Source organism: Balaenoptera musculus, chromosome 3 (assembly GCF_009873245.2).
Source record: "Balaenoptera musculus isolate JJ_BM4_2016_0621 chromosome 3, mBalMus1.pri.v3, whole genome shotgun sequence".
Lineage (NCBI taxonomy): Eukaryota > Metazoa > Chordata > Mammalia > Artiodactyla > Balaenopteridae > Balaenoptera > Balaenoptera musculus.
In genome coordinates this window covers 47,986,131-48,013,284 of record NC_045787.1, presented here as the reverse complement: position 1 = coordinate 48,013,284, position 27,154 = coordinate 47,986,131, and the positions used below count along the sequence as shown (strand labels likewise).

At 34.6% G+C, this 27,154-nt stretch overlaps 1 protein-coding gene and 1 non-coding gene across 4 annotated transcripts in view; both read right to left on the bottom strand.

Annotated features, from left to right (window-relative positions):
* The window catches only part of IPO11 (importin 11), a 203,517-nt gene that overhangs the window by 153,969 nt on the left and 22,394 nt on the right, over window positions 1-27,154 (bottom strand). For 2 of the 3 annotated variants that reach the window (XR_005019404.1, XM_036848210.1), the window contains exons 2-6: window positions 26,652-26,795; window positions 20,700-20,800; window positions 12,938-13,010; window positions 11,344-11,547; window positions 3,308-3,440 (exon numbers count right to left, since the gene is read on the bottom strand). Coding sequence is in view for 2 of the 3 variants with exons in the window: in XM_036848210.1 (XP_036704105.1) it covers window positions 3,308-3,440; window positions 11,344-11,547; window positions 12,938-13,010; window positions 20,700-20,800; window positions 26,652-26,789 (649 nt within the window). In the remaining variant the exon portion in view is untranslated. The remainder of the gene's footprint in view (window positions 1-3,307; window positions 3,441-11,343; window positions 11,548-12,937; window positions 13,011-20,699; window positions 20,801-26,651; window positions 26,796-27,154) is intronic. The other variant, XM_036848211.1, reaches the window with a different exon arrangement.
* Window positions 20,491-20,594, bottom strand: LOC118893693. The gene has a single exon (XR_005019547.1). It is a non-coding gene; the product is annotated as a U6 spliceosomal RNA (small nuclear RNA).

Below are 27,154 nucleotides of genomic sequence, written 5' to 3'. Positions count from 1 at the left end.
AAAGAAATAAAAGCAAAAATAAACAAATGGGACCTAATCAAACTTATAGTTTTTGCACAGCAAAGGAAACCATAAACAAAATGAAAAGACAACCTACAGACTGGGAGAAAATGTTTGCAAACGATGCAACCAACCAGGGCTTAATTTCCAAAATAACAGCTCATACAACTCAATAACAAAAAAACAAACAATCCAATCAAAAAATGGGCAGAAGACCTAAATAGACAGTTATCCAAAGAAGACGTACAGATGGCCAATAGGCACACGAGAGGATGCTCGACATCGCTAATTATTAGAGAAATGCAAATCAAAACTACAGTGAGGTACACCACCTCACACCGGTCAAAATGGCCATCATTAAAAAGTCTACAGGGACTCCTTGGTGGCACAGTGGTTAAGAATCTGCCTGTCAATGCAGGGGAAACAGGTTCGATCGCTGGTCCGGAAAGATCCCATATGCCACGTAGTAACTAAGCCCATGTGCCACAACTACTTAGACTGCACTCTAGAGCCTGTGAGCCACAACTACTGAGCCTGGGTGCCACAACTACTGAAGCCCATGCACCACAACGAAAAGCCACTGCAATGAGAAGCCCGCACACAGCAACGAAGAGTAGCCCTCACTCGCTGCAACTAGAGAAAGCCCGTGTGTAGCAACAAAGACCCAACACAGCCATAAATAAATAAATAAATAATTTTTTTTTTTTAAAGTCTACAAATAATAAATGCTGGAGTGGGTGTGGAGAAGAGGGAACCCTCCTACACTTTTGGTGAGAACGTAAATTAGTACAGCCACTAAGGAGAACCATATGGAGGTTCCTTAAAAAACTAGAGTTGCCATATGATCCAGCAATCCCCTTCCTGGGCATCTATCTGGAGAAAACCATAATTCAAAAAGATACATACACCCCAACGTTCATAGCAGCACTATTACAATAGCCAAGACATGGAAACAACCTAAATGTCCATCGACAGATGAATGGATAAAGAAGATGTGGTATATACACACAACAGAATACTACTCAACCATAAAAAAGAATGAAATAACGTCATTTGCAGCAACACGGATGGACCTAGAGATTATCATACTAAGTGAAGTCAGAAAGAGAAAGACAAATACCATATGATATCACTTACATGTGGAATCTAAAATATGACACAAATGAACTTATTTACAAAACAGAAACAGACCTACAGACATAGAAAACAAACTTATACTTACCAAAAGGGAAGGGGGTCGGGGAGGGATGAATTAGGAATTGAGATTAGCAGAAACGTACTATCAGTACTATATACAAAATAGATGAATAACAAAGTCCTACTGTATAGCACAGGGAACTATATTCAACATCCTGTAATAAACCATAATGGCAAAGAATATGAAAAAAAATGTGTATATGTATGTGTGTGTGTGTGTGTGTGTGTGTGTAAGTGAATCACTTTTCTGAATCACCAGAAATTAATACAACATTGTAAATCAATAAAATTTCAATAAAAAAATAAGTCAGTGTATTAAAATTAGGCTTAGAATGCAAATGTCTAAAGACCTTCAGTTTCATACCATCAATTATATACAACTCAAGTTACTGTACCCTAATAGGAGAAAATAGGGCTCAAGCTGAATCCCTTACCCTGGACAAGATCTTTCCCACCACAGGACCTTGGTCTACACTTTCTGGGACAGTGCTTTCTTTCTCCCTTTATCACCTAGTTAACTTCCATTTAACCTTTATGATTTTGGTTCAAACATCATTTTCTCAGGGAAGTCTTTTCTGACCTTATTATCAATCATCATAACATTGTAAGGCCCCCCTGTCACAGATGTCATTTTACATGTACTTGTATGATCATTGTATTATATCTGTCTCCCCAGAACCAAGCACCTACCTATAAATACGTTGAATGAAGTAATGAACATACGCCTGTCTAAAAGATACTAAATGCACACAGGTATAAATGCAAAGATTACATGTGACAAAAGCTCTAGTCCTAAGTATTTAAGTCATAAAAGGAAAGAAATTTATAGCTTGACAGAACAAGTATTTTAAAGAAAAATGCTATGAGATTTTTCCAGATCAGGATGCCTTAGAAATGCTAATGTGTATCTAAGACCTCAAGATGCTGCAGTGTTGAAAAGCCTAAAGCAGGCTAATGTACAGTAGAACGGCATCATTTGTGTCAGGAGTTAGGCTTTGAAGTCAGTGAGACAAAAAAACTCTACAATCAAAAGGATTCATGAAAATTCCTTAATCATTAAATACAGTACTTACACACCGCTTTATGTATCTAATCTTGTATCAGTTTCTCTAATTCTTTCTGTGTAAACATTTCTAAGGCCTTTTAATGTCTTCCTCAAGAATGTTGGCAAAACCATCTCCATTCACTTGTAAAACCACCTGTACAATGGATTGGATTTTACATGTCAACAGTCCTTTAAAATAATCTGTCCACAAGGTTCACCAAAATGTGTTGACAGTTTGGGGTTTGTGCATCCACCTTCTTATTAAGGTAAGTGATGCACTGGAGTAGAGCCATTGCAAGGTACTAAGGTGAGTATGATAAAAGGGTTTACAAATAAAACAGAGAATGCAAAATGAGCTGCAGTAAGAAAGAAATAAAGGTTGCTTGAGCTCAAACTAAGAAACACAAGATAAAAGAGCCTCAGCAACCAGAACAGAAGGAAGACAAAGAGAATAAAATGATGGTGAACGTTTTAGAAAGGAAAGGAACCTCGGAATACATGCATCAAGATAAGCTCAGCTCAGGGAAGGTGAAAGAGATTTATGCTAAGGGCATGCCTATAAACAAAGCATAGGAAAACACAGGCCAAGATAGCACCCCAACAAGCACCTTCTAAAATCCAAGTGAGCCTAAGGTACAAACAAGAAAGATGAGTTCTCAGGGAAAAGAGAGCTGGGAGATAGAGCTCAACTAATAAGCCTGGGGGACAGAAGTTTAGGAAAGTCGGCATGACAATAATAATGGTAGCAGCCCAGAATGAGAAATGAAGCAAAAAAGAAGTGCAAGTATCTGAAAGGTATGCATTCAGAGCCATGAAACTCCAGTAATGTGAATATAACTTAAAGCTATCCATCTGAACTACGTGTGCTCTCATCAATTAGGGTAGAGGAAGAGCTATTCTTACAAAAGAAAAGCAAATTACAAGAGCCCTTGTCTCTGAGGGAACTATTAACCCCTTATTCTTCCACCAGTGCAACTGGAAACAGAAAGTCCATACAGAGAAACTATTTGGCCATTGTTCTGAGGTATGTTGTTTCAAAAATAAGCATGTCAAGTTTAATAGTACCTTTCAATGACAGTAGAGTTCGTTCTAGTGAACTTAGAACTGCAGCTTCATTGCCAGAAGAAACTTGTTGAAGGAATGTGTCTGTGTGGTGATTCCACAGAGAGCAGGCAAAACTATAAATTCCAGAAGCTAACTGCAAAGATATCAACAAATTTGTTCACAATATTATTACAGATTTCAGTAATCAATTAGACCTACGTAGTAATACATTTTGGTTTTAAAACTGAGCACACATTTTCAATGAGATTTAAAATAGTCAAGAATCACTTACAGCAACATTTTAAACTTTTTTTAGTCACAATGCACAGCAGTAAGTATGGTTTACACTGGCTACTGCTACTTACGCACACACACATGTCCCCCCCAAAATATTAGTTTCTTGAAACATTTCTTAGCCTAATGCCTGCATTGCAGTCTGATATTTCCTATTTTTACTTTTTTCTCTTCCACTAATAGTTGTAACACTCAGCTTTAAAAACAGGAGTGTCACTGAGTTTATCAGATAAATCAATATACTAAGAATACAAAGGAGTTAAATTTCTGGGCTCTGCCAATTCTACCCATATGTTTTTGGGTATTTAAAGCAAGAAGATACAAACAACATCACTTGTCAGGCTGCTTGCCTAATATGTACCAGTATTTAAAAACCTGACTCACACTGAGAACCACCTTCCAGTGGTATCTTCGTTTTTTTCCAGAAGGTCTAAGAGCAATCCACCTGAGCCTACATGGCAATTTTCTTTAAATAAAATTATACGAAAGTGCATATGACTAGTTATCATTAGCACACTTCAGAATGATTTTTTCTTATTTGAGATATGTCATATGAACTAATTAAACACTATATTTACTAATATGGTCAGGCATCAGAAACCAGTCAGAAATGCAATCCTGTAAATATAATATTTCTATGAAAAAATCAAGTTCCACTTCTGTTATTTTAATTCAGTAATCTTAATGGTCTGTGCTTCCAGGTATAGAGAAATAGCTTCACCATACCCCTTGGAAACTCTGCACACATCTACACAGGCAAAGGCTTAAACCTCTGCTAATCCGAGTATTGGCAGAACATCTTGTGATCCTCCTGGAACACAAGAGGATGAAAGGCTTGTAAGCAACTGCTAGAACACCAATCTCCTGCTCACCTCCCTATCTCCTCTGTTAGATGGCTTCTCATGGCCTCCTGGGATCTGATAAGGTATAAAGTATCCTATCCCACCCCTAACTCTCTCCCCCAGAAGAGAGCTGCAGAATATAATACCACTTAGTTACAGTCTAGAAGTGGCTTCCCAGCAATGGGGCATTCCACAACTTGGACTGGAGTCATCCAGCCCCTATTGCTTTGGTCATTGTTTTTAGTGTGTAGACATATAGCATTTGTGACAGAAATCAAGAAACAGTAGTGTGAAAAAACTTTAATTAATATTCTTCTTTGTTTCACACTCCAGTTCTGGAGCTAAGCACCTAGCTTAGACATTAGGCATCTATTATGCCACAATTCATAATTCTTTTTAGCTAGCCTACAAAAGGGCTCTGCACAAACAGGGATGGTTGGAATGAAGCAGCAATAGCACTACACTTTCAGCCCAAGGGTAAAAGGAAGGAGACAGACAAAGAAGGAAGAAACCACAAGAATTTGGGACAGAATACCGCTAACTATCCTGTAAACACAAGCCCTCCACAAGCTTCTATCTGCTCCAGAAAATACCAACTGATACATGCTCACAAAAGGCTCATCTGGAAAAGAGAAAGTAATAATAAAGCACAAATAGGAGGGATAAGAATATTTATTCTACATTTTATTCTCAAAAATGTAGAGGGGGTAGGGAATATTCAGTTAGACAATATAAAAATAAATTATTTAATGAAACATTTTAGGTAGTAGTTCATGAAAATCCCAAATACTTGCATTTTTCTTTTTCTAAACCAAAAGAAACAGTGCCACCCACTGACTGCTTAGCAACTTTGTAGAAGCACACAGACTTGACTCCTTGAATATCAAAAGCAAAACATTACAGGAAGTTTCATTTCTTTTAGCATTTTAAATATTCTTAAACTTTTTTAGCCTCAGGACCACTGTCCTCACAATTTTCCCCTAAGAAAAGTGAGCACCAAAAATGTTTAAATCAAAGTCTTGTCATTCATCACTAATAGTGGGGCAACGAATATTATCCACAAAGTGGAGCTTTCAAAACCTGCTTAACCTAACTCTAATCAACAAGATAGGGACTTCCCTGGTGGTCTAGTGGTTAAGAATCCGTCTTGCAATGCAGGGGACACCAGTTCAATCCCTGGTCAGGGTACTAAGATCCCACATGCCGCAGGGCAACTAAGCCTGTGCACCACAACTACTGAGCCTGGGCGCTCTGGAGCCCACATGCCACAACTAGAGAGAAGCCCGTGCGCCGCAACAAAGAGCCTGTGTGCCACAACTAGGACCCTACACAGCCAAATAAATAAATATTTAAAAAAAAAAAAGATAACCAAAAAATGTTTCAACATGTCAATGGTGCACCAATAAAAAAAAGAGAGAGAATACTATTCTAACTTAAAAAGACTCTTAAGAGGGAATTAATTCCCTGGTGGTCCAGTGGTTAGGACTCCGCACTTTCACTGCCAAGGGCGCAGGTTCAATCCCTGGTCGGGGAACTAAAATCCCACAAGCCGCATGGTGTGGCCAAAAAAAAAGACACTTAAGAAACATGATCAAATGCTATGTACCTGCCATATTCATTTTTCTGGCTCAAACACACCACTTGTAAACATATTTAAGAACAACGTAGAAAATTGGCTAGAAGTATTACATCATATTAAATCACTACTTTTATGTGTGTTAAATATGATAAAAGTTAAATGATTATATATGCTAAGTAACCAGATTAGGCTCAAGATGGAATCGCCCATGCTAAGCCCCACAGCAGCAAACCAAAACTTAGAACTAAGGTTCTGTGCTGGGCTCTCCCAGAAAAGGCAGGTCTAGGTCAACCAATCAGTGCCTGCCTGCTCTACACAAGTTACCTGACCCAGCTCTAAGACTTCTTTCTGCTCCATATAAGGAAAATAACCCTGATTTAGCTATTCAGCTAATTCCCAGTCTAGCTTCCTTGTTCCTGCTCACTTTCGTACAAAAAACTCTTTCAGCTTGTACAGCTCTTTGGAGCTCCTATCTGCTAGACTGGATGCTGCCTGAGCCATGAATAGTTGAATAAAATCTACTAGATCAGTAAACTGTCTGTGGAAAATTTTCTTTTAACCTTTAAAAAAATAAATCTATCTTTTTACAAATGAATGCTAAAGTATTTAGTAATAAAATATTGTGAAATCTTTAAATTACTTTAAAATATCTTAGAAAAAGCAATAAAGCAAAAACAGCGAAATGTTAACTGCTAAATCTAGGTGATGGGTATACGGCAGTAAATATTTTTTCATTATTTTTCTATATGTTTAAAAAATTCACAAGTAACTCTTAAAATATCCACACATTTGTAACAAAAAAAGGTAGTTACTTTAGTAGCAGTCAGCTTTTTCCTTAATATTTAAAAATAAATTTGTTTCCACTTAACCATGACATACATATATATCAAACTACCCAAATGTGCCAGGCCAGAAGCTTTGGTGGATTATAAGGTCTCAAGAACAATTTCCAAAGTGCCAATGTATGTCTCTCAATTGATATTTATTAACTTTCAATGAAGGACATTCCTAAAGACCTGTAACACGTGTTACCTACATATTTTTTAAGTAAAATCTAATTTTTATTTTGTTCTCAAACTTGCCACTGGTACACCTCAGGCCCAGGAAGGTCACTGTGGCCCATCTTCCAGATCCCTCAAGTCCTCTAATCCTAGCAACAGCCATAAGGCTGTCCTTAGCTACTGATGTCTAGACAATGCTCTCAGGTATACAGAGTATGATCTCAATAGGAGGAAGGAGGAAGTGAAACTACCCTCCTCTCCATTTGGGATCCTACCTTTGTTCACAGCTGCATTTCAGGCATCCAATACAGTGACTGGCAGAGTAGGAACTCAAATATTTGTCAGACAGATAGAGATGGGCAAAAAACAAAGCTTCCCACCAAAAGTTTCCTCATATTTATATAAGCCTAGACTCACACACACTCACACACACACACGCATGCACGCACGCACACACACACACACACACACACACACACACTCTTAAGTCCCCACACAGGCTCATAGCAGAAATGACCCTTTGTGTATTATAGGAGTCACCCTTTAAACAACGTGTTTAAAAGCCAATTTGAATTTGGCAGAGCAAGAGACAAGATCTAGAATCAGCACTTAATCAGTACTTGGCATTTAAAACCACCCAAATGAAACTGAAAACAAAATGAATTTAACCTACTTGATGATTTGCTTATAAACACATTTATCTTTTAAATAAATTTCACTATTTTGTAAATTTCCTGAAGGTTCAAGCTATACCATGTAAGTGGCACCTTGGCAGTCTCAAATTTAACATTCATAACTTCAACTATTTGGGAATTTTCCCTAAGGACCACATCATTAAATTATAAATTTATAAGAAGTATGAAAATCTCTTTTACGAGGCTGAGTGAGCTTATACTAACCAACCCATCTCAAAGTAGCTATGTGGTTCTGTTTTGTTAGTTTAGTCAGAAAACAGTAACTCATCAGGAAGACTCTTTGGTAGTATTGTAACCTGACTTCACCTTGCCACACAGTTTTCTCTTATCTTCACCATACAAATAATACATATGCTGTTAGTGGGAACATTATTCATCATAATCCCTTCAGTTTTTAAAATTTTGCTAAATGTTAGCTTTGACTATAATAACAATGTAATACAGTATTTAGTTTTCTTATGTGGCAGATTTTAATAAGTTACTAAATGAACTTTGAGGGTTTGTTTGTGTCTTACGCCTTTCCCTATGAATGTCAAGAGATGACTATTTGTCTCTTTCATCTCCTTCAGTACCGTAGATATCTCTCGTACACAACAGGCAATCAATATCTGCTGACCTACTCTCAGGGAGAAGAATTTAAGATTAATTCCTAACATCCAAACTTAAAAAATTCATAATAAAAACTGGTTATGGAAAATGTCTTTTTTAGAGATTCACACTCTAAATATTATTGGATGAACTGACACATTAAGATTTGCTCCAGCAAAGAGGAAAAGTAAACGTGGCAACACCTTAAGAACTGTTAAATATGAGTGAAGAATATATGGGGGTTGTTGTATTGTTCTCTCAACTAGAATATATTTGAAATTTTCTTAATTAAGAAAACTATATAACTGGTTGTATGCCAAAATTCCACAGCAAAGTATCCAATAAAGTCAGTAGGTCAAAAACTTAACTGTATGCCAAGAAAATACAAAAAAAAGAAAAAAGAAAACTAACTGTACAAAGGTCTTGGCTTCTAGAAAAAACAGTGATTAAAAATGCAAAATTGATATTTAAATTTACATAACTAAGATTTCCATATCAAAACTTTAATGGTGTTTGTATAGATTAACTTGGAATAATAAAGATTATAAATTCACAGAATCACACAACTTTAGAATTGAAAGAAAATTTTAAAGAATCATAAAGTTTAAATGTCTTACTCAAAATTCCAAAGCTGCTCAGTACAAAGAAACATTCTTCACTGGAAACCAGGTCTTCTCATACTTGTTAACCCATATTTCTAAACACAAGTGAAATATACTTGCTTTCAAAAAATCTTTTCTTCTTTTTTGAGTTTTAGATTACTTCATTTACCATAGCATAAACCTTTGTGGGTTACACATCATGTCTACAAGGTATTATTTGGTTAATACATTTACAAGTACATTAGAATTACTATCTGTACCTTAAATCCCTTGCTTTCATAGACTTTAGATTTTAACTGTACTTAATGTCAACTTTTTTATATTCAGGTTTGTATGAAAAGCTTATGATTTTCTAGAAAATGAATCCTCTTTGTGTCAAATCAAGCTCAATTTTGTAACTGCAAAGCAATTTTCTCTCCACTGCTGATTCTGTAGTTTGTCACCCCTGAAAAAAACTTATTTTAACATGGAGGGAAAACAAGATATAAACATTGTTGGGGCACGCAGAGCAGTAGGGAGGGGTTTTAAGTGCACACTGCACTACTTTGCCACACCAACTAGCTCAACTATGACCTTACACTTAATTTTAGGCGGGAAACTAACTTAGTACATGAAGACCATCTTAGCGATAAAGTAAACACATTATTAAAAGGAAGATTTTCCCACACTTCAGATTACCAAAATAATAGGAGTTGCTTTATTAACTAGCAAACTTGCTCTTTATAATAATATCTTCCCACACATGCTACCTTCAGTTAAAGTACACATCTTGTTCCCCAACCCCATGAGACAAGATTCCCCTCCTAGTCCCTACTGTGCTCCATGTTTCCAGGTTCAGATACCCCATTCCAGAATGAAAGGTGCTAAGCTGAATTATTTTTTCCCAGTATCTTGAGTTTTGTATATGCTCCTCAAACTCCTGCTTTTTGAAGTTTTGCACTATACCACTTTGAAATCTAGAAGGTATCTAAGAACAAATCTCTTCTTTTACCATTTATTCATTTAACAGTTACTGAGCACCATCCACTGATGTGCATTCTTCTGGGCTGGATAGTACGACTATAACAATAAGAGCTACAGTCCTCCCTCATAAAATTCAGTGTGGTGGACCTCAAAAAGGTAAGTCAACAATTATAATGTAATTACAATGCAATGTACAGTGTAATAAATGCGCTGCTGGAAGTAAGTACAAGATGCTAAGGAGACCTATATTTCACTTTATATGGAGAGGAAACAGCCTCACACTACAGGAAAACCAAGCAAGAAAGCTGAAGTGGACAGGAAGCTAACCCAAACAAGCTATACAGAATAAGGCTAGTTTAGATACAACTGGTAGAGCCTGACCAGGCTAAATATAAATTACATCTGAAAACCAAGGCAACACATTAAGAGAGTACAACTTCAGAAAGCCAAACCAAGAAGTAAGACTTCTATAGAAGGGGACCCTTCACTATAGAGTAACCGTAACCCAGAATCTTCTACACATTTGATTTTGGAAAACATCTATATAAAAGAAATTGAACGGGCCTAAGATGGGGATAAAGGTGAGAAAAATCAACAAGAAATTCATAGAGAGACTTGAGTAGATAAAATGTCCATTTCTTTAGTCCTTGTTAGATATCAAGCAAAAGGGACAAGGATTTTAAAAGCAACCTTTAACAAAAAGAATTTCTTACACTCAATATCCTCAGATAAACAGAAAATTGGCTATTTAAACCTACTGGGTTAAAAATAAAGAGAACATAATGTGGTTCTGGTTTAAACTTTGGTGTATTAAGAATCACCTGGGGAACCTATCAAAAATGCAAATTCCCAAGCCATATCCTCAAAGTGAGAATTCCAAAGGTAAGCAAGAACACTTAAAAACACTTGGAGACTCCCATTGTTACCTGGTACAGTTCAAAATGTTAGGTTGAACAATATGAAAATCACTGTTCTGGTAGTTCAAAACAGTGAAATACAAACAAAAGCACCAAAGCAACTGAATGGAGAAAGTAAAGTTTTTTCAACAAATGGTGCTAAAACACCTATAGACACCCTCAGTCGTGTCAGACTCCTTCCTACATCCACCAATTACCCAGGCGCGTCAATTGTAACTTCCTAAATTTCAACTCTACATGCTCCTAAATGTTCTCTTTACCACTGCTTCATTTAAGAGCTTTATCATCGAATCTGAACTACTTCAAATAGCCTCAATTGCCTTTGCCTTCAGACTGTCTCTTTGCCTTCAGACTGTTCTCCACCAATTTTTCCCCCTCATTGGCAACTAAGTGACCTTACCAGTCATATCACTAACCAGCTTAAAACCTTTCGGGTGTTATCTATTACTATGAACCTTTTGAGGTCAATTAGAAAGAATTAATAATCCTTCAGTAAGATATTTAGAGGTAAAATTACACACATTTTAATACAAGTAGCACAGTTTTCATTATCAAATTCTATGTTAAATCACTTACATCATAAAACAGTTTTCTATCAGCAGCCAGTCGTTTAGACGCCAGGGTCTTGGTAACATGATAAAAGGTAAGCAACGCTCTGTGCTGTCGAAGATCATCTTGTACTTTCACAGATTCTATAAGAGTGGGAATCAGTTCAGGCCACTGTCTAGGACAGTCCAATCGAGCAACTTTTGCAATCAGCACGGCAATCTGAGTTGCGATCTAAAGGGAAAAAAATCAATCTTCAGAAATAAACATACGAAATTAAAGCAATAGATAAGGAATGCATTCATAGTTGAAAATTACCTTTTTGGTTAATTATACATTTAACAAAAATGAGTAAGATTTCACTGAGCAACTGCTTAAGATAGTAGTTCTCAAAGTGTGGTCTATGGATCCCTAGGGCGCCTAGGTTCCTTTCTGTGAGGTCCTCCCTTTCCCAATAACGTACCGGTGTGAAGCTAGATTCTCATTACATACCTTCTGCCAAAATAATATCACAACATTGTAAATAGCAGATATATTTGAAAATCTAGATGTCTTCTTTTAAATAGCCAGACACTAAAGAGATAGGCAAAAATGCCGAACAATGTTACTCTTCTCATTAAATATTTATTGTTTGGGAAAATAGCTATTGTTCACTTTTTTAAATTCTACTTATGTTAACAAATAATATTTTTTTAGATTTCTCAGTTTTAATTTCTAATACAATAAATATCAACATATATAACCATTTCGTGTTTTATTTTAGCAGTATAAGGAAGTTCTAAGAATGCAAACTTTGAGAACCACTGACCTCAGAGTAGAAATGAACATCAATATTAGGTATTTACATAATATTTGTTCAGATCAGTTCACAAATTCTGGTTGACAGAACACCTAAGCAATGGTTTACCCCTCAATCACCCAAGACCCTGACCCCCCAACCACCTCCTGCCCCACGGAAAGTAACTCTGTTCCTCTCCACCTCCCCTCATCTCCCTCAGTTGAAGAAATGTACAGCAAAAAACTCAGATCATTTAAATAGGTTTAGATAAAACTGCATTGGATACACCACCTAATACAGTGTGCTTTAATATTCAAATTAAAGAATCAAATGTAAGAAATAGTAGTAACTTGGAAAAATAATTTTTGTATCATAAGCAAACTTATTTTATTCTTAAAAGAAAAATCTCACTACAAGGGAAAGAAAAATTCAGTTCCCACAGAGTAATGAGAACTGCAAATGTGATGAAGGAAACAGACAAAAACAAGAAGCCATCCTGTAGTTTGGGGGCGGGGGGGAATGGGAGTGCTAAATTAACTTCTATAATTAATATATAGAGATGTGCTTTCAATATTGGCTCAAACACTGAAGAAGTTAAAAAATATACAAGTATATCTATCTTCAAATGACTTCTGAGTTTTAAATCATTAACAGCCAAATCTAATAAAAATTCTTAACAGGTAGGCTTGGATCTCAAAATTAAAAAACCATCAGAGAAATGTGTATAAACATCACAAATGAACATTATAAGATTTTATTTTTAATGCCAAGAAACAAAGTTAGTTCGGAAAAGAAGCAAAAACTAAGGGAAAAGAAAGAATAGTTGGCACTCATTTTCTCACTAACCTGGTTTATTGGTTCATTGAAGTTGGTGATTAGCCCTGCACGCAATGTAGATTTCTCCTCCTCTGAGAGAGCACTGTAAAAAGATATATTTGTTATGCAAGAGAGTGCTGCCTAATAATGAATGCAGGTAAGCATGACTGAGAATTTTAGCAATAAAGTCTTTCAAACAATGTGTCCTTGATTGTCTTGGTAATTAAACAGAATTATTTCCATTACTTGTATATTGACACATCAGGTAATTCAAAAGCACAAAATTCCTTCACAACTGAATAAACAGGAAGCACAAAATAGTAAGCAATAGGAAATAAGACAAATCCAGAGTAAAGAACGTGATATTTTGATGTTTCCTTCTATTGATATAAAAACAGTTGCCTACCAAAAAATTAATGATGGTCTTTAAAAAATCTATGAGTAAATATTAGTCTTACACTGACTTCTTTTACAAAATCTGTATGAGTAAATATTAGTCTTACACTGACTTCTTTTACAAAATTCTATGTGGAAAGGGATCAGGAATCAGAGAATATTTGGGATGGAAGACTTATTAGAAATCAACTAGTTTAAAATCTTTCATTTTACATGTCTGAAAAGGATAAACACGATACTAGTAAGTTTGACTGCAAATGAGGAAGGAAACTAGATAGCAAAAGGAAAGAGACGGAGACTATCCATCTGTATAAGATTGTATACATTTTGAATTTTGAACTATATGAATGGTTTTATTTATTTTAAAGACCACATTTTAAGGTTTTCCATTCTGGCTATGATAGAGTAGCTGGCACTGGATGAATCATCCCCAAAAAAATCTGCTATAAAAGTTGCATACAATTTTTTTAAAAAATGTTTTAAAGCATCTGTTGAGTTGAATTGTGTCCCCCTCCCCAAACCCTCCAAAAGGTATGTTCAAGTCCTAACCCAATATACCTGTGAATGTGACCTTATTTGGAATTAAGGGCTTTGCAGATGCAATCAAGTTAAAACGAGGTCATACTGGATTAGGGTGGGCCCTAATCCAATGACTGATGCCATTTATAGGAATAGAAGAATTTGGACAGAGACACAGAGAAGATACTTGAAAATAACACTATGTAACAATGAAGGCAGAGATTGGAGTGATATTTGGATATTAACATACCTCTCTCAGTAATTGATGGAAAAGGTAGCTCAAAATCAGTAACAACACAGAAGACTTCAATAGCATAATTAACAAATTTGACCTGATATATAAAACATTATAATCCACAACAGTAAAACATACGTTCCTTTCAAGTGCATATAAAACATTTACCAAAACACCATATGATGGGGTCATAAAACAAGACAGCACATTTCAAAGAATGAAATCAGTAACAACAACAACAAAAAGTCCCACATGTTTGGAAATAAGGTGATATACTTCTAATTAGCCTATGGGTCTAAAAAGAAATCACAGGGGAATTATTAAAATATTTTTAAATGAATGGTAATGAAAATACTACATATCAAGGCTTGTGAATCTGAACTAAAGCCATGATTACAAAAAAGCCTTAATGTTTTAAATGCATATAAAGAAAAACTGAATATCAATTATCTAAGCTTCCATTTCAAAAAACTAAAAAAAGAACAGCAAATTAAATTCAAAACAGTAATCAAAAGTACATCAAGCCTTATGAAGTACAATACCTAAAGCAAAGATAGAAAAATAGGCCAATAGGACGAAATAGAGAATCCAAAAACAGATCCATATGTATAAACTGCCTGATTTATAATAAGGGAACCACTGAAATGCTATAGGGGAAAAAATATATGGTGCTGCCCCTACTTCACATCTATAACTTACACAGAAATCACTTCCAGACATACACCAAAATGTGAAAAGTAAAAAACCAAGCTTCTAGCAGAAAAAAGAATATTTTCATGGCTTTGTGTTGAGCAAAAATTTTGTAAACAGATTCCAAAAGAATTAATTATAAAAAGAAAGGTAGCTAAATTGAACTTCATTAAAAAAGATACCAGTAAGAAAGTGAAAAGGCAAGTCACAAAATAGAAGATATTTTCAATATGTATATTCAACAAAGGACTTATATCCAAATATATATATAAAGTCCCATAAATCAATAGGATAATCCAATTTTTTTAGATGTGCAAATGGCAAGCCCTTTACAAAAGAGGATCTCCAAATGACTAATAAGTATACGAAAAAGGTACTCATTGTTTATCAGGAAAATGCAAAAATTACCAAGCACACCAGCATGACTAAAATGAAATAGATCAGACCAAGTATGGTGAGAATGCGTAGCAAATGCCAACACCCATGCTACTAGTGGAAGGGCAAATAGTTTGGAAAACTAATTGACAGTATCTACTAAAGCTGAACATACACCTGACCATAAATGACAATAAAATGCAAACTTATACGCAACAAGACATGCAAAAGATTTTTCAAAGAAGCCTTATTTTTAACAGTCAAAAACTAGAAACAACCTTCATACTCATCAACAGCAGAATGGACAGATAATGGTGGTATGTTCCTAAAATGGGATGTTATACTCAAACATAGAAGAGCAAACTACTGTCCCACGCAACTACATGGATAAATCTCACAAATATAACACTGAATAAAAGTCAGACACAAAAGAGAACATACTATAAGGTTTCCATTTGTATGAAGTTCAGAAACATGTAAAACTAACCTATGGTGAGCAATGTCAGATCTTTGAGAAGGACATACAGGTGACTGTGAGACGGCAGAAAGGAAGCTTCTGGGGTGCTAGTTCTAGATTAGTTCTGAGTGGTAGTTACATGGATGTGGTCACATTACAAACATTCAAACTGTACCCTTCATTTGTGCACTTTTTAAGTATGTTATATATTATACTTCAATAAAAGTTTTTTTTAATCTTAACAGTGACTTGCTCAAGATTAGTAAACAAATGAGAAGACAAGATTAAGATAAACATAGGGGGGGCATGTGGAACAGGTGAAGGGAGTATAAAAGTACAGATTTCCAGTTATAAAGTAAAGAAGTCATGGGAATGTAATGTACAGCATGGCAACTACACTTAGTAATATTGTACTGTGTATTTGAAAGTTGCTAAAAGAGTAAATCTTGTAACTCATCACAAGAAAAAAAAATTCTCAAACTATGTATGGTGACAGATGTTAACTAGACTTACGGTGGTGATCATTTCATACAAATTTTGAATCATTATATTATATATCTGAAACTCATATAATGTTATATGTCAATTAAACTTCAATTTAAAAAATAAACATTTAGGCAAAAGGAGTCAAAGCCCAATACAAGTCTATGCTTTCCCATTAAAAATGATCTCTCACCTGCTATATAAAAAAATAAATAAAATAAAATTCAAAAATTAAAAAAAAAACAAAAAAACAACTAAACTTTCTTTGGGTTATTTGTATGGAAATATGTTAATATAAATGTTTCAGACATTACATGAAATTCCTAAAAATCTTATATGTTCTGGTATAATGTTATAAGTCATAATTCTAGTTATTATTTTAAAATGTATATCTCAGAAATAACTAAATTTCCTTGTCAATTGCATTATTATGAACTTTCATCAAATCTTTAACCGTGGTCATTTTTAAGTCTTCTGTCATTTACAGACAGTTCTGGGTATACTCTGATGCTTTTGCAAAAATGTTCCTATAAAAGGGTTTCATCTTCAAGGAATTCATGGAAAAGACTCTGACAAGCACAGGTTTCTGGTAACTTACTATACTGCTGAACTGAATGAATAAGCATTTTCAGAACTCTAATGGAAAACTGATGAATTCATAAAAGTGCTAACAAAAGATCAAGATGAAAAAAACATTAATTACATGGGACTGAGTGAACTGATGAGGATGATTATAATTTTTGTGACTTTCTGTTTGAATAAAAAAAAAATTATGAGAAAAAAGATAAACCAATATTGATACATTAAAAAAAAAATAGTTCTTGATATGATGCTTCAACTCAATTCTTCAAATAATCTATTTACATTTAAAAAGAATGTTTTCATATTTTGCTTAATTATTTGAATCAAATATATGCATTTCTAATTTCATGGAAACAATCACTCTCTTCATAAAATTAGTAATTCATATTTTATCGTCATGTGGATTTAAATTATCTCTTAGAAAATATGATTCAAATACCATTGTTAAATCTTTTGGGTTGCTTGGTTTTATGTCATACATGACACAGAAACGTACAAATTTATAGCATTTCTTGCAACAATGACTTGCAGTATTATAAATACGATGTTGGATCCCTATCAGTTATAAAATTCTTCTGTAACTTAATAGCAGATATTCTAAATTGCATAGCAGATAATGTCATACAAAATATGAAGAGAATGTACAATATGAAAAATTAAATTAACTACATTCTTTAGATGTTTTGTTTCTTAACTAAAAATTTTGTATACTTTCTGCCTCCTTATTCTCAGATAGTTTTCCTCACAACTTTCTATTGCTTTTATTATTTTTATTAAGTAAGAAACACATGCTCACTTTATAATCATTAGAAAAGAAATAGTGCAGATAGAAAGAAAAACCCTAGAATCCTATCATCCTGAGACAACCCTTTTTTATCCATGCAATTTCTTTCTCTGCCTTTCTTTTACTCTTTAATTCTCTCCTTCTGAGATGTATGTCACACACACTTTTTAATACTAAAATGACCTCTTAAAGCTCTGTCATAAATTTATTTCTCATATTTATATGCGAAATTTTAGATGACATATTAGCTCATGTTTTAATGACATAATTTAACACTTAGTTACTTGATTTTTTAAATTGTTTCTAGATTTGTGGTTTGTTTTTCCTGTTATCAACAACAAACATTGCATACACATTATACAGTTGTTTGATTATTTCCGTAGGGTAAATTTTTGATGGGGAATTTTTTCGGTGAGGAGTATGTACATTTCCAGTCTTTTTAATGTATATTCCCAATGTGCTCTCCCTAACGGTGGTGGCCATATATAATCTCTCGGGCAAAGGTTCAGTGTGCACTCTTCAGTACTGTACATTACATTCCTTTTTTAAAAATATTTATTTATTTATTTATTTTTGGCTGCGTTGGGTCTTCGTTGCTGCGCGCAGGCTTTCTCTGGTTGGGGCAAGCAGGGGCTACTCTTCGTTGTGGTGCGCGGGCTTCTCTTGCTGCAGTGGCTTCTCTTGTTGCGGAGCACGGGCTCTAGGCGCGGGGGCTCGGTGGCTGTGGAGCACGGGCTTGGTTGCTCCGCGACACGTGGGATCTTCCTGGACCAGGGATCGAACCTGTGTCCCCTGCATTGGCAGGCGGATTCTTGACCACTGTGCCACCAGGGAAGTCTCTACAATCTTTTTAATATATGCCATTTCAATAGGTGTGATCTTCTTTCTCATTGCCTAAATTGGAAAAACTTTGACTACTAATGATTTAAACACTTTAAAATATATTTATTAGCCAAATGAATTCCATCTTTGAGATTTATCTACTTTTTCTAATCTACTGTCCCTTTATTCTATTTATGGGAATATAGGTCTCCTTTATGGTTTCTTTCTTTGACTTCAAGCTTAGCTTCTGCGACACCAAATTATATACATATTAACCTATATTTTCTTTAGATACCTTTATGTTTTGAGTTTTTTACAATTAAACTTTTACTTCACTGTTGTGAAGTAGAGATAAGGCTCTAAATAGCAGTATTGAAGAGTGCATCTTTCCATTCTAATTTGAAATGTGTACTTTATTATGTACAAAATACTCACATGTACATGCATCTTCTGGACTTTTTCTTCAGTTTTGTTGATCTGTTTATTTTTGAAAAGTGCTACATTGTTATGATTTATTGTTTATTTCTGATATGTTTATAATGTCAAGTAATACAAGTCCTGTGTATTACAAAAAAATAAAATAAAATAAAAATAAAAATGATCTCTCTAATCTTTTTATAACTATGCTGCACTTTTCAATTTTAATAGCTTCCTTCTATCAGTCAAATCCCTGAAACAATGTTTTCTCCTATAATGTTTTGATTCAAGCTTGAAATTCAAGTTTTCTTCTATGCCAAGAAGCCAGGTTCAACAGTTTTCATGTAGTTATATGAAACTATATTAAACTATATAACTATTAAAGAAAACAAGCCATTAACCTGAGAAATCTCATGTTTTTAGCAATTCTACAATAAGAGCTAGCATTTCACCTTCAACTTTATGCACTTGCTATCATTAGATGAATTCAGACTATATCCCAAGCAGAAACTGGATAGTATCTAATTAATTACGACCCAGTAAAAATTGCATTTTACATAGTAATGATATATAAGCTTAATCATTCTGTGACAACAGTGGTAAGAACAGAAACTATAAGATGGAACTTAGATAGGAACACAGTTTTTTTTTTTAAGTGTCTTAAATTTAATAAAATGTCTTAATATGAGTTCGATAACTAATCTTTGCTCCCTGCTTTACATTCTTAGCATCCTTGCTGCCTAAGTACGTTCATCTCCTTTCTAGCTTGTATCTCAATATATCACTAAAAGAGACAGCTTGGGGTTTAACTACTTATTATAAGATATCTCCCTTAACTTTTAAAATTTAAACTAAATTCCAGTTTCTAATTCTTTACATGAAAGTACAATCTGAAATATTTAATCATAATTTACTCTCTCATCCAAGACAGTCACTTATAACCATATTCTTCATATAACTAGTAAAACAAAATGAATTTTAGGGGACATATAAAATTTAACTGGCCATAGCAGTAGAAACATATCTTGTTGCGTTGTTTCCTACAACTCAACAATATACAATTTCTCATCACTAAACACTCCATTTCTCTCAAAATCATGAATTAATTCTAAAATAAGAGAAGTGTTTGATTTATACTATAGTATCCTAAATGTAGCCTTAAAATACTCTAGTTACTTCCAATATTATTCAAGAGCATATTTTACAGGCACTATGAGGTACTCAATTTTTTTAAAAAAGAGGCTTATAAATATAAAAACTACAGAGTTGTAGTGCCATCTACTGGAGGACAAAGACTATGTTACTCCTTTGGCAAAGTTCACTATTTTCTATCCAACAAATTCCTGGGTCCAGTCTACACTGTCTTTCCATCAGTTATATAACATGTAATTAACTATTAAGAAAAATTTGTTCACTTAACCACCTACAGAGAAGTTACAACTGAATCTGATAAGATTACAAATATATACTACCCAATTTCCACCACAGAGGCAATTATGCAGAAGACTAGGGAATTAACATCAGTTGGCTCAGAAATGACCTGGGAGCTCCTTCTCAATGACATTTTCCAGAATTCAAGCCTTGTACTTCCTTTAAAAAAAAAAAAAAGGACATTTCTGAACATGATTCATTAATTCAGCTTTGTTTTGTGCCCATAAAATCAGAGATCCTCTAAGACAGAACGCCAACGAGAAATCCACATACCCTATGCCCATGGGGCAAAAAAAAACTCACAGAAAAAGGCAGTAATATAGATGTTGATTTGTAATTAACTATGTAGAACACTTTTCTTCTTCAGTAGTTAACACACCTTTTTTATTCTTTTAAATATAAAACACATCACAAATCTGCATATCATCCTAGAGCAGGGAGCATGTTAATCTCTGTACTGTTCCAATTATAGTATATGTGCTGCTGAAGTAAGCACAAATGAATTCTTTTACATAAAGAATGAAGATTAACAGATAACAGTCTTATACCTCCTTGAATTTGAAAAGGATGACACTGAGGGGGGGGAAGAGGTGGAACTTACTGAGGTGCTACACGTCTCCAGTAGCGATCAATTCCATTTTTAAAATACAGCACAGCAAGCCACCTTACATTTATATCCAGGGTATGGTTTGTGAAAATATTCTATAAATAAAAAACAAAGCATCAGAATGAACATGTAATTAGTTAAAAGTATAATTAATATAACACAATAAAGTATGGATAGATTTTTAAATGCTTCACTTAAATTTTATCACTACACATATCATATTGTTACTTTCTAAATATCTATAGCTCTACAATTCATGTAAGAAAGCATATCTGCTCGGGAGCATGTTAATTATGTAAGCTGAGTAATGGATATGTGGAGATTCATTACACTATTCCACTTTTAGGTAGGTTTTAAATTTTTCATAATAAAAAATTAAATTCGGAAACAAATCTAATTATACAGCATAATCTACACGCACACACACGAAACTAAAATAAACACTCCTAAATTAAAAAAGAAAAAGCAGACCCACCACAGCACAGATTCAAAGAGCCAAAGCCCCTGGGTTATTAATTCATTCTATGAAATAAACAATTTCAAAGCATCCTCCTTATCAAAGCAATTATGCTTATGAATAAGTTCGATAGCAAAGTATTTTCAAGTAATATAAAGGCAGAAGTGATATGAATAATTTCAACTCAAAGTTAACCATTACTCAAAAAATTTATTCACTGTGTTAATCCAAATACAGGTAGTCCTTGCCTTGCACCATAGTGGGACAGTGTAAAAATGACTGTGCAAGCTAAACCACGCAACATGACCTTGAAATCAAAATTACAACTGTTCTATAACCTTTAAAATTGATTGTAAAATTTATTAAAATTGTTATCAAAAGCTTATAAGTGACAGTTATAAATGTATATGAAATAAAAAGAATAGTAAACCTAATACTAACAATGTAATTTAAAACATTACGAACAGTGAGAATTAAAATGTTTTACTGGTTTCTAAAAAATGTTTCTAGAAGAGCGGGTACATAGGACAAATAGGATTGTAGGAATATGTTAACTAACTAAAACTGTACTACACCTCACACCAAAAACAACTCAAATCCCTGGAGTTGACCTCATAAACACAACCTTGTGTGGGAAAACCTCAAAGCCAAAAACAATGATGTGGAATTATGTCCTTTACTATAAAAAAAATTGATGTTAAGTATTAAAAGTAGGTATGTATACTATAAACCTATTTTTAAAAAATCATGTGCAACAAAAAAAAAAGTTACGAAGATAGTTGTGTAATGCCCACTTACTCCTTAAGACCCCTGACAACTGAGTCAGAGTCCCTCTTTCGGGTCTCCTCTGCAAAAGAAAGAATAGATTCCCTCACCACATTAATTGCATAACTAATTAATTAATTGCATTCGACTTTAACACTTTACATGCCTACCTTCCACACTAGATTAAGTTGTGTCTTATGAGTGGAGTCTAGCACACAGCCCAGCAAAGCAGAAACTTCATAAATATCAACTGAGCAAATGAGTGAATGAATGAAAGTAACATGGGAATACTGCGGAAGTTGGCGGATCTCAGCCGAACTAAGCTACACTTAGGAACCAAGAAAAGTCAAGCTGCAGGTTGTCAATCCAAGTAAATATATATTATATACTGAATAAACATATTGAATAACAGGATTGGAACACACGCCTGAGATCAGGTAAACAAATGTAGGAATCTCCAGACTAAACTGGACGGCTAAGGCTCAAATAGAGCAAATGTGGCAAGACAGTGAGTACAGGGAAAAAAGAAGAAATAAACTCAGCAGTTTTTAAATCTATTATCATCTATCTAAAAGAAATTTTACTATCCCTCTAAGAAGAAAAGTATACCTAGTAAAAATAAAAACAAAAAGGTCTAGGCACTTAATATTAATAATTCATACATTAATAATTCATACATTACACAAAAGGTATCAAGCAAGCCTATTGGTTTTTCCAAAGTCAAGCAGTAACCAAAATAAGAAAAAGTGTTTTATATTTTGGCCTGAAAAAACACAAGGCTAAATACAGTGCACATTCATTTAAATAAGCATATACTCAGAGATTTTCTAAAGATTTATACTATGCCCCAAATTTACAAACATAATGCTGGGATTATCTACAAGAATAAGATACTTTCTTTAGTATCTTTAGAAATTAATGTTTTTTCTGTGATTAAAAATCTTCCAACAAACAAAAGCCCAGGACCAGATGGCTTCACAGGCGAACTCTATCAAACGTTTAGAGAAGAGCTAACACCTATCCTTCTCAAACTCTTCCAAAATATTGCAGAGGGAGGAACACTCCCCAACTCATTCTACGAGGCCACCATCACCCTGATACCAAAACCAGACAAAGATGTCACAAAGAAAGAAAATTACAGGCCAATATCACTGATGAACATAGATGCAAAAATCCTCAACAAAATACTAGCAAACAGAATCCAACAGCACATTAAAAGGATTATACAACATGATCAAGTGGGGTTTATTCCAGGAATGCAAGGATTCTTCAATATACGCTAATCAATCAACGTGATACATCATATTAACAAATTGAAGGAGAAAAAACCATATGATCATCTCAATAGATGCAGAGAAAGCTTTCGACAAAATTTAACACCCATTTATGATAAAAGCCCTGCAGAAAGTAGGCATAGAGGGAACTTTCCTCAACATAATAAAGGCCATATATGACAAACCCACAGCCAACATTGTCCTCAATGGTGAAAAACTGAAACCATTTCCACTAAGATCAGGAACAAGACAAGGTTGCCCACTCTCACCACTATTATTCAACATAGTTTTGGAAGTGTTAGCCACAGCAATCAGAGAAGAAAAAGAAATAAAAGAAATCCAAATCGGAAAAGAAGAAGTAAAGCTGTCACTGTTTGCAGACGACATAATACTATACATAGAGAATCCTAAAGATGCTACCAGAAAACTACTAGAGCTAATCAATGAATTTGGTAAAGTAGCAGGATACAAAATTAATGCACAGAAATCTCTTGCATTCCTATATACTAATGATGAAAAATCTGAAAGTGAAATTAAGAAAACACTCCCGTTTACCATTGCAACAAAAAGAATAAAATATCTAGGAATAAACCTACCTAAGGAGACAAAAAACCTGTATGCAGAAAATTATAGGACACTGATGAAAGAAATTAAAGATGATACAAATAGATGGAGAGATATACCATGTTCTTGGATTGGAAGACTCAACATTGTGAAAATGACTATACTACCCAAAGCAATCTACAGATTCAATGCAATCCTTATCAAACTACCACTGGCATTTTTCACAGAACTAGAACAAAAAATTTCACAATTTGTATGGAAACACAAAAGACCCCAAATAGCCAAAGCAATCTTGAGAACGAAAAATGGAGCTGGAGGAATCAGGCTCCCTGACTTCAGACTATATTACAAAGCTACAGTAATCAAGACAGTTTGGTATTGGCACAAAAACAGAAATATAGATCAATGGAACAGGATAGAAAGCCAAGAGATAAACCCACGCACATATGGTCACCTTATCTTTGATAAAGGAGGCAAGAATATACAGTGGAGAAAAGACAGCCTCTTCAATAAGTGGTGCTGGGAAAATTGGACAGGTACATGTAAAAGTATGAAATTAGAACACTCCCTGACACCATACACAAAAATAAACTCAAAATGGATTAAAGACCTAAATGTAAGGCCAGACACTATCAAACTCTTAGAGGAAAACATAGGCAGAACACTCTATGACATAAATCACAGCAAGATCCTTTTTGACCCACCTCCTAGAGAAATGGAAATAAAAACACAAATAAACAAATGGGACCTAATGAAACTTAAAAGCTTTTGCACAGCAAAGGAAACCATAAACAAGACCAAAAGACAACCCTCAGAATGGGAGAAAATATTTGCAAATGAAGCAACTGACAAAGGATTAATCTCCAAGATTTACAAGCAGCTCATGCAGCTCAATAACAAAAAAACAAACAACCCAATCCAAAAATGGGCAGAAGACCTAAATAGACATTTCTCCAAAGAAGATATACAGATTGCCAACAGACACATGAAAGAATGCTCAACATCATTAATCATTAGAGAAATGCAAATCAAAACTACAATGAGGTATCATCTCACACCGGTCAGAATGGCCATCATCAAAAAATCTAGAAACGATAAATGCTGGAGAGGGTGTGGAGAAAAGGGAACACCCTTGCACTGTTGGTGGGAATGTAAATTGATACAGCCCCTATGGAGAACAGTATGGAGGTTCCTTAAAAAACTACAAATAGAACTACCATACGACCCAGCAATCCCACTACTGGGCATATACCCTGAGAAAACCATAATTCAAAAAGAGTCATGTACCAAAATGTTCATTGCAGCTCTATTTACAATAGCCAGGACATGGAAGCAACCTAAGTGTCCATCATCGGATGAATGGATAAAGATGTGGCACATATATACAATGGAATATTACTCAGCCATAAAAAGAAATGAAATGGAGGTATTTGTAATGAGGTGGATGGAGTTAGAGTCTGTCATACAGAGTGAAGTAAGTCAGAAAGAGAAAAACAAATACAGTATGCTAACACATATATATGAAATCTAAGGAAAAAAAAAAAAAAAGGTCATGAAGAACCTAGTGGCAAGACAGGAATAAAGACACAGACCTACTAGAAAATGGACTTGAGGATATGGGGAGGGGGAGGGGTGAGATGTGACAGGGTGAGAGAGTGTCATGGACATATATACACTACCAAATGTAAAATAGATAGCTAGTGGGAAGCAGCCGCATAGCAGGGAGATCAGCTCGGTGCTTTGTGACCACCTAGAGGGGTGGGATAGGGAGCGGGGGAGGGAGGGAGATGCAAGAGGGAAGAGATATGGGAACATATGTAGAACTGATTCACTTTGTTATAAAGCAGAAACTAACACACCATTGTAAAGCAATTATACTTCAATAAAGATGTTTAGAAAAAAAAAAAAAGAAATTAATGTTTTTTATCTTTGTGTTATTATGTCAAAGAGCCAACTTTCATGTTATATATTCAGAATGTCAAGTATGACTCCAGATATTTAATTTTCCTTCCAGGCATGACTAGTAACTTCTTAAATGTAACAACTCAAAACTTTTTAGTCATGAAGTCAAAATATGTATGTAATGTCATAATTTTCTATTTTACAAGATATAGTAAACAGTTCTGCTCTGAATTTTTGACCCAGTCACACATACTGAATTGGTTTTTGATCCAATTGGTATCCTCCCTGCCATGGCCAGAAACTAAATCTCACACACTAATCAGAGTTCTCAAATTTTCCGAAGAAGAAAAGAATAAGAAAGGCCTTCAATACAAAAAGACGTCTTTTCATTCTGGCATTGAGAAAACGATTTTCATTAATTAACCAAAAGCTTTTAACTCCCAGAAAGACTTAGTTAAAGCACATATTGTTAATTATCATACTATTTCCCATAACACCCAGGAAAAGATCAGATATGTTAAGAAAATAAAATTTTTAGACGGGGGAAAAGAAAATGGCGTTTTTAAGTGAAACACACTGAGCAAGGTAGACCTGACGGATACAGCGGTGGGGAGACCTGAAGAACTCTGACAACGTAGATTAACTGGGGCAAGGATAAGGATGAAGACAAAACATCAAAGTGTACTACCTGAAGTCTTCAGGCCAGCATTAACACACTAAAATAGATTATCAGCACAGTGTTGTCTACTGAGCAGATTCTACCAGTATCCTGCTGGGTTATTTATTCAATCATCAATAAACATTTTTTAAACATTCTCAAAGAGCCATGCTCTGAATTAATATGTGGCAGGAGCAATGGCAGGCAAACATTTGGATCAGTTTCACTAAAGTAAACCACCAATACAAGCAAGTTTTTAGAACAATTAAAAATAATAGTGTTTCATTTTATTAAAATTTATAGTAAACTGTTTTAGAACAACTTACCAGCAACACTGAATAGAAACCTGGCTGCGTCTCCCACTGTTTCAACTGCTCCTCAGCTGGTTTTAACACAGCAGTATCCTGACTGGTGGCCTGTGTTAAGACCTGAAGAACGACAGTACTGGCACTATTGAGATCCATGGAAACCTGGCAATGATAAGTTAACATACTTGAATGTACATAATACTTAAAAAATTAACACTAATAAAAGGGAGAAAAGGGGCTTCAATGTTCTGAATTACTCCTGTACTTCATATCTGCTCTTTCATGTATTTGCTGGATTTCTATCTCTTTTATGTACCACCCATACTCTAACTTAGTGTACCACCCATACCCTAACTTAAAACTCCCATAATTCAAATCGCCTTTGCTTAAATCAATTTATTTCTAAAGGAAACTGCCTTTTATTGGCCCATATACAGAAGGTAGTAAATTGGGGGGAAAAAAATGACAAACAAAAACCAAAGTTACTAAATTCTGGTTAAATACCACTGCCTGCCCAAGAC